Raw genomic sequence first — 12,374 nt, forward strand, 5'->3', positions numbered from 1 at the left:
AACAAAAATATTATATTATATTATATTATATTATATTATATTATATTATATTATATTATATTATATTATATTATATTATATTATATATTATATTATATTATATTATATTATATAAAAACTGTTTTCAACATTGATAATAATCAGAATGATTAAATTCTATTTATTTATGTATTTCTATTTCTTAATTCTAAGAATCTACTTATTCTGTCTATTTTTGGCATAATAAGCCGTGTTGAGGTTAAGTGTTGCAGTAGTTGTGCTGTTGAGAGCGTTGTGTTGCTTTGACTCTGTGTGTCAGACGTGTTTGACAGCACTGATGGAGCGCTCATGGCTTCGGTGGACTTCCTCTCGTACTGCAGGACCCCAGACTCTCCTCCAGGCGGCCCGTCCTTCTGCCGGCTCCAGATCTCACCGGACCTCAGCACAGCGGTGGCCCTCACCCGGCAGAACCGGGCCCTCGCACTCGACCTCAACCACTACTTCCAGTGCGCACAAGTTCTTCTGCTTTTGTGTGGAATTAAAAAAAAAAGTTCCATCTAGGTTGATTATTATGACATTAATAATATATACATAGAGTTAATACATTTATATTTAAATTTATATATAAAACATACACATGTAGTCAAAATGGTCAAAATGTTTTACAGTACTATATGCTTTATAAAAACTATAAATCTAATATATATATATATAAAAATAGTAATATTTATATTACTATTATTATATATAATATTATACAGTTTATATTTTATATATATCTCAAATTACATTTCATTGAATCTGTATGCCTTATAATAATTATTTCTTTAAATAATAATTATTATTATATTTTCTGTTGTTGTGTAATATCATTAAATACACTGCAATATATTTTTTCAGATTTATTCCTTATGGATTTGTTTCAAATCTGATATCTCTGAAAATACTATATATATATATATATATATATATATATATATATATATATATATATATATATATATATAATATTAATAACAGTATTTAAAAGATAAATTCAACTTGCATATTACATAATTGCATATTAAATACTGCTATTAATATTATACAGTACTCTATAAATGAAATAATATATGTAAATGTACAATCTGTTCCTTGTTGTTTTTTTATGGGATTCAGGATGTATCCTGATCACTTGTGTTGCCGCGCTGCCCCGAATCAGCCATTTCTCAGGCCCTCTGAATCATGGGATCAGGACAGCCTGGCCAGCTCCGCCCACAGCCTGACCATACTGGATAAACCATTTCAAACGGACAGGTACTGTGTAAATAGGGCTGGGCGAAATATCGAATATTAGCGTTAATATCGCAATAATTTTGACGACGATGTAAATTTTTTAAATATCATGAATATTGAATATTTCAAATTCAAGCATACTTTCCCAAAGAACGTTACCAGATAACGCAGATGGCGCAGAGGTCCGGTTCCACCGTTCACTAAACACTGGAAGCAGAAGAGTTAAATATGTAAGGGATAATCCACGGCTAGCCATGCATTAAAGGATTTTAATGCACGGCGTAGAGGCGAAGAACCGCCCGACGCAAAGCGGAGGTTGCCTCTAGGTCGTGCATTATAATCCTTTAATGCATGGCTAGCCGTGGATTATCCCGCTTATACCAGGGTTATTGCCAAGTTAAAAACAAGTTAAAGCTGTAACTGATGTTTTTTTAAGAGACGGGTTAAAATGACGGTTGGTTTCTTACTTCTCGTTAGTTCTAGCACACCGTCGCTTTAAATAAAGTAGAGCCATCGAAATGTTTTCATATGAACAAATGACCACATTTATTTAAATTCATTATTAAAAGAAAGAGTCAGAGAGAGAGAGAGAGAAAGAGAGAGATGCGTTCGCGATCTCTTCTTCATGTCAGTCTGAAGATCCCCTCGTTGCTTAAGCATATCGAACATAACTTAATGATTATTTAATGGATTTATTAACATTATTTATGAATGACAGGCAACACTGCAGTGACAAGGCAATCTTTATTTGAACGAATCATCATTATGTAGCCTAGTGTGAAATAAACCCAGCGTCAACCTATAGACACATTACATTTAATGCATTAAATTAAATAATAATATAGGTGCTCGAGTCTGTCAGTGTAGGTGTCGACCGTCATAGAATGTAAAAAACGCACGACACGCGGCGACATGTTCTGCAACTCGGTGTCGTGTCAGTGTTTGTCAATGTCAGTGACATGACAATGAAGACCGCATGTGCCAATACGCGCATAGTTATAGATATGTATACGTATACATATCTGCGCAAAGTGACATGTGCCATTGGCTTCTGTGTGTCACGTCATGTCTCATATCACTCACCCTGCGTCTCAATCAGCTCCCTAGTTCACTAGTCAGGGCACTGATCAGGACATAAGTCAATGGGCCGACTCCCTGATCAGTGCCCTCACAACTGAACTAGGGAGCTGATTGAGACGCACCCTTAATGTTGCCATAGATATGTATACCTGTGGCTGATACTGCCAGCTGCCACTGTCACTCTGTTTGCAAGCGTAACTGTGTTACTATGGTTACCAGTGTTTATAGTGGCGGATTAATCTCGAACTAATCAAACTGACTGGAACTACCTGTGCATTAAACGGTTTTACTGCACACTTTCCAGCCAATCAGAATCGAGTATTAAAACAGACCATGGTATAAATACACACAATGCATGACAGAGAAAGAAACTGAAACAAGCACGCATGAGAGAAATAAAAGCGCGGCGCTGGACGTGCTCGAGCCGGACTCGCCTTGCAGACAAAAAACGATCTGTTCTTTAGTGCATTATTGGGTTTGGGTTTGAATGGTCAAAATATATAAAAATTCACGTCCTGGCGAGCGTTCAGGTAAACACAGGTGGGATGTCTTTAGTGAACGTGTACAGCTGAGGAAACTGGATCCGTGCAGGTCTTAACCCGAGTGAAGACCAAGCAGTATTTATTTGATTATTTAATTTATTTCTTGACTTGCTACTGTTAAATAGACCTATAGCTGCATAATAAAGCACTTTGTTTGTCATATTGTTTGTAATTTGAATGTTTCGATTATTTTTTAAAACAAAGAAAAATCTATATTGTAATTCATTATAAAAGTACTTAAAAAATATTAGATTACTCTTATCATGAAATGATTTTGGTCATCCCAACCTGTTCAGTAAACGTAAACATTGTGTATTTATATTGGTATCTAAATCGTTTCTGTTGTTTTTATTGGGGGCAAAAGAAAATCAATTTTTTTTTATTATTTAAAAGCAATTGCAAACATATCGAGATATATATCAAACATCGTAAAAATTTGGACAATATCGAGATATAATTTTTTTAGATATCGCCCAGCCCTATGTGTAAACCATCAAGATCGCTGACCTTGTTGTTTACCCCATAATGCAAAACTCTCACTCTGGGCTACATTTTGTGTGTCGTATGTCTTCAGGTCGTGGGAGGCGCGTCTGTCTTTGCTGTATAGCCGATCTAAAGGTCCGGACCGGCCAGGACGCAGCTCACCGTGGTACAGAGACTTCCCTCACATTGAATGCCGTCGGGCCGCCGCCACTGCCAAAATCTCCCAGTCCTCCGTGAAGCCAGGGGGCGCTGTGGTGTCTTTTGACGTGCCGGAGAGAGCCACTGCAATAGGGCTAAACGTGTCCGAGTTCTCCGCGCTGGTTACGTTTGTTTCCCCTGCGAACGCAAACACGGTTCTGGCCTACTGGGATCTGGAAGGTCAAAGGGTCACGTACCAGCGGTCAGAAGCTCCTGCCGTACCTGTCCAGAGATCTGCCGACGAACACCTGTGTCTGTTACTGAAGGGTGAGGCACGTTCACCGCTATCTGACCGCTGACCTTATGCCACGTATCAAAATAGGACCTGTTTTAATTCAAATGCACTGGCTGGAATTTTGATCATCGATTTCTATAGAGGGCACACCAGTCAAGAACATGGCTAGGGTTACAATTTAACGCAAAATTCAAGAAAATTAAGCATATTTTAAGATTAGGTGAAATATGGTCATTCAGCTGGTATATAAATTAGATTTGATTGTGTGCTTACAAAAAATACTATAGTATGTATTCATCTGTCCCCACGGGCCAGCCTTCGCTCCCCACGTGCATCAATGAGCCTTGGCCGCCCATGATCCTGTGGCCGGTTCTCCACTGGTCCTTCCTCTTGGAGCACTTTTGATAGATACTGACCACTGCAGACCGGGAACAGCCCACAAGAGCTGCAGTTTTGGAGATGCTCTGACCCAGTCGTCTAGCCGTCACAATCCGGCCAAACTCGCTCAAATCCTTACGCTTGCCCATTTCTCCTGCTTCACACACATCAACTTTGAGGACAAAATGTTCACTTGCTGCCTAATATATCCCACCCACTAACAGGAGCCGTGATGAAGAGATCATCCGTGTTATTCACTTCAGCGGTCATAATGTTATGCCTGATCGGTGTATATTCTGTTACTGAATGATTACCATAATACGTTTGTTTGTTTGTTTGTTTGTTTGTTTGTTTGTTTGTGTGTGTGTGTTTCAGCGTCGGGTCTGTCCGTGGTTCTGTTCTGTGTGACGCAGGAGGAACTGTTAAACAGGCTGATGGTTTTTGGCACCGCTGGTACGGTTGACTCGCTCTGCCATCTGAACGCCTGGGGACGCTGTTCAATACCCATACATGCCCTACAGGTACACACAGAAACTGGCATTTGATTATAGTCTTGAGTTTCTTTTGGGAACCAACCATAGACTGTAAAAAAATATGAACGCATTGATGTCACCCATAGGAGTCTGAAGCGTAGAGTAGGGTCGAGCTGACCGTCGCCATCTTGGCAGCGCCTCACTCCCGGATAACAGAAAATGGGCAAAGAGGCGGGATGTGGGCGGGGCTTAGGTGACATGATGACTAACACACAGCAGACAAACGGCAATCCACCTGTCACTCAAAGTGTCCACGCCCTTAATTATGCAGAACTTTAAGGCTTTATAAAATGTAAACGAATGAGTTATAAAAAAAACAACTCACAGTCGTTATGAAGGTCAAAATTTGCCGTATAGACCAAAACCACAATTTGTCCCAGACTGGAAACATGCTTTTTTCAGCTGTAAAGTTGGGCATTTTAACATGAGGCTCAATGAGATTCTGTACTGTACTGAGATATACTGTTTGTTACTTCAGGAACATGTTTTTAAAACGCGTTTGTGTAAAAAACAAATCCGTGATCACGGGAATCAGGGCCCTAATATTAGCAACACCGCTAGTAATGACAGTGTTCAGTTTTATTGCTGTCTTTATTACATTAGATTTGGCTGACGCATTTTTACATTAAAGGGGGGGTGAAACACTCAGTTTCAGTCAATCTCATGTCAATCTTGAGTACCTATAGAGTAGTATTGCATCCTTCATATCTCCGAAAAGTTTAATTATATTTATAAAAGAAATATGGGCTGTACCGAGTCTTTCCGGAAAAAACGAGCGGCTGGAGGCGTATCGTGTGGGCGGAGCTAAAGAATGACGAGCCATGATGTCCTCAAGCGTGGAGAAGCCCATCGCTATCTCAGCTAATAGATATATGATCCAGAATCAGATCCGGAGGCTGAAATAAACTGAACAGGAGAAGCAGCAGCAGCAGGACGTCCGTCTCTGTGGTATGGACTGTATTTAGTGGCCTGTCAACATTTGTGTGTGTTTACTCGCAGTTTATGAGGACATGATTCGGTTTATGGACTATTGTATGCGACTAAACCTTAGCAGTAGCAAGCAAAACGGTTTAGCACGTCAGACTAGTGTAACGTTATACAGAGAACAACAATGGAGTCCGTTAGCGCATTTGAATGACGAAGCACGCGATCGTGTCGTTTACTGATGTTTACTCACGCGACGATAGCCGACAGCACAGACATCTGAAGCAGTTTTACTCACCGGCTGCTTCCAAAGCAGGACCGAACCTTTATCGCTGGGACCGCTCCGACAAAAACACACTTCTTTGGTATGATTTGGTGAAGTCCTGACAGCAGTGACCGTGGAGATCCACTTTGAGACGCGACTGAAGCGATGTTGTGAAGCTTCCGGTCATTTCTGCGTTCAAATCGGTTCAAATGCAGCGCTGCCTTCCCAGAATGCTGTGCTGAAGCGTTGAAGTCGCTCGACGTCACCCATAGGAATAAAGAGAAGTGCGGCGCCACATTAGTGTTCACGGACGACTGGATCTGCAGCTGAGAGTGTTTATGGGCGTGCATTTCCTCTCTCGCTCTAGTCACGCGCGCGCACCCTACCGGGAGAAGAGCCCGTACGGCCCATACAAGGACCTTCCGCTCTATCAACGTCAAACCGAGCCATACTCGAAAAAAACTCTCCGAAACTTGTGAGAAACCGGAAGGAGTATTTTTGACACAGAAATACTCCATCAAACGTCCAACATTAGTTTTTGAAACTTTGTCTATGTTTAGGATGGGAATCCAAGTCTTTAACAGTGTAAAAAGCTAAACAGAGTGTTACTGACAGACTGGGAAGAGAGGAGCTGTAAAAATAGAGAATAAGGGGAAAATAATTACATTCAAGCTGGAAAATCTGCTCTAGTAGAGCGGAAAACACAACATCAAGACTAAAATAGAGCATCATGTCTCATGTGGTGTTCGGGTCAATTTGACCCGGAGAAGATTTTCTTTTCCCCGAAAATACTAGTTAATGTTATCGCTTTGGACTGAAACTTAGTGACTTTGTTCCCAAAGGGTAGAACTAAATCTCAAAACATTTTTGGAAATTTTCTTACTTTTTTGTGGGAGTTTTGTTCTTGTTACACTTGTGGTGTTCCCGGTCAAAAATGGTCGACCTATAAAAAATAGCTTATACATCACTCATTATACCATATTTTCACCCAATCTTGGATTCAATCTTTTTGTCAACATGTTCTCTTTCAATTAGGACTGGTTTTATATTTCTGCTTGCATCTGAATAATCATATGCCTCATTTATTTGAGAGTAGGCATTTAATTTTTTGAGTAATTTTTTTAAATTTTTTGAATACTTTTAGAAATATTAAATCAAATCTGAAGAAAATTGGTATTGTTGATCACACTAGTGTACTCTAATGTTTCACCAGGAATTTTGTTTTGAAACTTTTATTTTGTAAAAAATATGGCACATAGTCACACTTGTGGTGTTCCCAGTTCCCAAAACCGGTTGTCAGATATATATATATATATATATATATATATATATATATATATATATATATATATATATATATATATTAGATGCAGGTTAGGGTAGGATCAAATTTCTCTCTGTGGAAAAGAATGTGTGTAATACTCAAAGTTTGTGTGTTTTAACGTGTGTGTGTCTGTGTGTGTATAAATGTATCGATACATGACCAGGTCCAAGGGCTCGATGTTTGCAAGCACATATGCTCATATGTGTACATGAAAATAATGAACATGCTCCTGAAAACTGAATTGTTGTGTTATTTTCAGTCTCTCCCATTTACTTTCAATGATCGGCTATTGTGACCATTTTTGACCATGCCTACTCTCAGATAAATGAGGCCCACGATTATTCAGATTCAAGCAGAAATATAAAACCAGTCCTAATTGAAAGAGAACATGTTGACAAAAAGATTGAATCCAAGATTGGGTGAAAATATGGTATAATGAGTGATTTATAAGCTATTTTTTATGGGCCGGTCATTTTTGACCGGGAACACTTCAGGTGTTATAGGGTTTTGAACACCACATGAGGAACTTGATGCTGTTTGTTGTGGTATTCTTTTGTGGTTTAATGTCCCTACAGCCCCTTTAATAATGGTTCACTCAACCGCAACTCAAACTACACTGTGTGTGAAGTCTATTTAAATGTTACTCTATATGAATATGAGAATGTGATGTTCATTTAGCACTTTGAGATTCTTCGGAATGAAAAGTGTGTTATAAATACAATCTATTATTATTATTATTATTATTATTTCAGGCCGGCCTCAAGAACCATCAGCTGGATACGGTTGACTTCTTTCTGAAGAGTAAGGAGAACATCCTGAGCCCTGCGTCTGGGTTTGTTCTGCCCGATCAAACGCCGGCCGCCTCCACCCAAACGCAGCTGAGGAGTAAGACTCGCGCTTTAATGAGATCCTCTGATCGCTAACGACCTTCTCCATCCGCAGCTCAATTAAGTGCTCTTAAGAAGTGTCCTCTCAGATCTGCCGGGTTAAGGAAGGGCAGGAGAAACGACGCAAATGTGAAACTGGAGAGTCTTTAATGTGCCTAATTTTAGCTCATGACCTCAGTGGTCGACTCTCATGAAATATGAAATATATCCAGGTCACGTTTCAATCACTAAAAAGCAAAAGAAATCCTGGCAACAGATATATTTAACATATATCTAGAATATAGTTATGATGTTATATATATATAATTAAAGTTAATTGCGACAAGCTTTGATGTCGACTTGAAAAAAGCTGCATGAAAGTTTGAACGTTTTATAAGCGTGAAATTTAGAGGAGTGAAAAGAGGAATACATTGTTAAATAGTAAATCAGTATGTTGACTTTGTCAAGACATTTACATTCTCAGATGTATTCCCATTGTAAGCTATATGGTAATATGTCATTGTTTTTACTGTTTTGATCAAATAAATGCAGCCTTTGTGAGCAGAAGAGCCACGGTAACATTAAAAATGTGAATAATTCGTGACGTCTGACGAGAGTGTGTGTTTCAGATGTTCAGGCTCTGTGTCCGGCGCTGGATCTGCTGTGCTCTGCCATACGGGAAACACACACCGAAGCCCAGAGTCAGCAGTTCTGTGAACAGCTGCTGAGCATCACACTAGCCTTCCTCAACACGCAAACCAAAGTCCTCCTCACCAGCGCGCAGGGTAAAGCACACACACACACACACACACACACACACACACACACACACACACACACACACACGTTTGTTTTTGTGAAATGTGGGGACTCTCCATAGGCGTAATGGTTTTTATACTGTACAAACCTTATTTCCTATCCCCTTACACTGCCCCTAAACCTACCCATCACACACACACACACACACACACACACACACACACACACACACACACACACACACACACACTGCCCCTAAACCTACCCATCACACACACACACACACACACACACACACACACACACACACACACACACACACACACACACTGCCCCTAAACCTACCCATCACACACACACACACTGCCCCTAAACCTACCCATCACACACACACACACACACACACACACACACACACACACACACACACACACACACACACACACACACACACACTGCCCCTAAACCTACCCAACACACACACACACACACACACACACACACACACACACACACACTGCCCCTAAACCTACCCATCACACACACACACACTGCCCCTAAACCTACCCATCACACACACACACACACACTGCCCCTAAACCTACCCATCACACACACACACACTGCCCCTAAATCTACCCATCACACACACACACACAGCCCCTAAACCTACCAATCACACACACACACACACACACACACACACACACTGCCCCTAAATCTACCCATCACACACACACACACACACACACACTGCCCCTAAACCTACCCATCACACACATACACACACACACACACACACACACACACACACACTGCCCCTAAACCTACCCATCACACACATACACACACACACACACACACACACACACACACATTGCCCCTAAACCTACCCATCTCACGCACACACACACACACACACTGCCCCTAAACCTACCCATCACACACACACTGCCCCTGCCCCTAAACCTACCCATCACACACACACACACACTCAAACACACACACACTCACACACACACACACATACAGACACACACACACTCACACACACACACACATACAGACACACACACACTCAAACATACAGACACTGCCCCTGCCCCTAAACCTACCCATCACACACACACACACACACACACACACACACACACACACACACACACACACACACACTGCCCCTAAACCTACCCATCACACACACACACACTGCCCCTAAACCTACCCATCACACACACACACACACACTGCCCCTAAACCTACCCATCACACACACACACACTGCCCCTAAATCTACCCATCACACACACACACACAGCCCCTAAACCTACCAATCACACACACACACACACACACACACACACACACTGCCCCTAAATCTACCCATCACACACACACACACACACACACACACTGCCCCTAAACCTACCCATCACACACATACACACACACACACACACACACACTGCCCCTAAACCTACCCATCACACACACACATTGCCCCTAAACCTACCCATCTCACACACACACACACACACACACACACACTGCCCCTAAACCTACCCATCACACACACACTGCCCCTGCCCCTAAACCTACCCATCACACACACACACACACTCAAACACACACACACACATACAGACACACACACACACTCACACACACACACACATACAGACACACACACACTCAAACATACAGACACTGCCCCTGCCCCTAAACCTACCCATCTCACTCACACACACACACACACACACACACATACACACACACACACACACACACACACACACACACACACACACTGCCCCTGCCCCTAAACCTACCCATCACACACACACACACTGCCCCTACCCCTAAACCTACCCATCACACACACACACACACACTGCCCCTAAACCTACCCATCACACACACACACACTGCCCCTAAATCTACCCATCACACACACACACACAGCCCCTAAACCTACCAATCACACACACACACACACACACACACACACTGCCCCTAAATCTACCCATCACACACACACACACACACACACACACTGCCCCTAAACCTACCCATCACACACATACACACACACACACACACACACACTGCCCCTAAACCTACCCATCACACACACACATTGCCCCTAAACCTACCCATCTCACACACACACACACACACACACACACACACTGCCCCTAAACCTACCCATCACACACACACTGCCCCTGCCCCTAAACCTACCCATCACACACACACACACACTCAAACACACACACACACATACAGACACACACACACACTCACACACACACACACATACAGACACACACACACTCAAACATACAGACACTGCCCCTGCCCCTAAACCTACCCATCTCACTCACACACACACACACACACACACACATACACACACACACACACACACACACACACACACACACACACACACACTGCCCCTGCCCCTAAACCTACCCATCACACACACACACACTGCCCCTACCCCTAAACCTACCCATCACACACACACACACACACACACACACACACTGCCCCCAAACCTACCCATCACACACACACACACACACACACACACACACACACACACACTGCCCCCAAACCTACCCATCACACACACACACACACACACACACACACACTGTGACATGAAACTGAAGCTGACATGTGTTGTGTGTAGAGCTGGACGTCAGCCTGCAGGAGTGTGTGGAGATTTTAGACGGCTACATCTCTGTTCTGCGGGCATTCATGAAGAAGTTCCCCTGGACAGATGGAGGTGAAGCGCAGGTGTGTCCTCGAGCATCCATTGCCGGGACAGACCCAGAGTGGCAGGCGCTGTCGGATGAGGTCAGTCAACACATACACTTGCGGTCCAAAGCATCTGCATCCTTTTCAGGAAGTTGTACAGAGTGCTAGTTCTAGTTCTTGAATCTACCAGTCTTTACTGCCCTCTATTGGTGGAACAATGTAACTAGTCAAAATCACTAACAGACCCTTTCTCATACAGCATGTTATTTATATAAAATAAAATGTTTACTGGACAATAGAAAAACAGAAATAAGAATAGTTTTCTCACCCCATTGGCAGATCATTTTGCCTGTTTTAACCTCTTAACCTTCGCCCTGCGCCGAGAAATAAATTAAAAAATGACATACCCCAAATAAAAATGTCTGCAGCTCTTAAACCCTATGGTCTATATCCATAAATGTGGTCTTATTTTAAACTAGACACTTCAAATTATGTTACCCAAAAGTCATAATAACTCAAAGTAGTATAGGGACAGATTAAAACAAGGGGAAATATGCATGTAAGTGACTCACGTTTTTATTTTTTTATTATTCCCTTATGGAAAAAATATGAGATTTTAATTTTAATGCCCTGAAAATAACCTAAATATAAAACTGAATGTCTGATCATGCTTTGATTAAAATTTGAGGACGATTCTCTCAAAAATGTAGCTTCTGTAAGCTTTTATGTCAAAAAAGACTGGGCGTCCTTTCAATAAAGTCCAATTA

General features: G+C 41.8%; 1 protein-coding gene across 1 annotated transcript in view; it reads left to right on the top strand.

The window, feature by feature from the left end:
* The window catches only part of spg11 (SPG11 vesicle trafficking associated, spatacsin), an 80,885-nt gene that overhangs the window by 5,133 nt on the left and 63,378 nt on the right, over nt 1-12,374 (top strand). Inside the window, exons 4-10 of the mRNA XM_067436955.1 lie at nt 299-485; nt 1,138-1,275; nt 3,451-3,824; nt 4,546-4,691; nt 7,969-8,101; nt 8,712-8,867; nt 11,540-11,706. Coding sequence (XP_067293056.1) covers nt 299-485; nt 1,138-1,275; nt 3,451-3,824; nt 4,546-4,691; nt 7,969-8,101; nt 8,712-8,867; nt 11,540-11,706 — 1,301 coding nt within the window. The remainder of the gene's footprint in view (nt 1-298; nt 486-1,137; nt 1,276-3,450; nt 3,825-4,545; nt 4,692-7,968; nt 8,102-8,711; nt 8,868-11,539; nt 11,707-12,374) is intronic.

This window comes from Pseudorasbora parva, chromosome 25 (assembly GCF_024679245.1).
Source record: "Pseudorasbora parva isolate DD20220531a chromosome 25, ASM2467924v1, whole genome shotgun sequence".
NCBI lineage: Eukaryota > Metazoa > Chordata > Actinopteri > Cypriniformes > Gobionidae > Pseudorasbora > Pseudorasbora parva.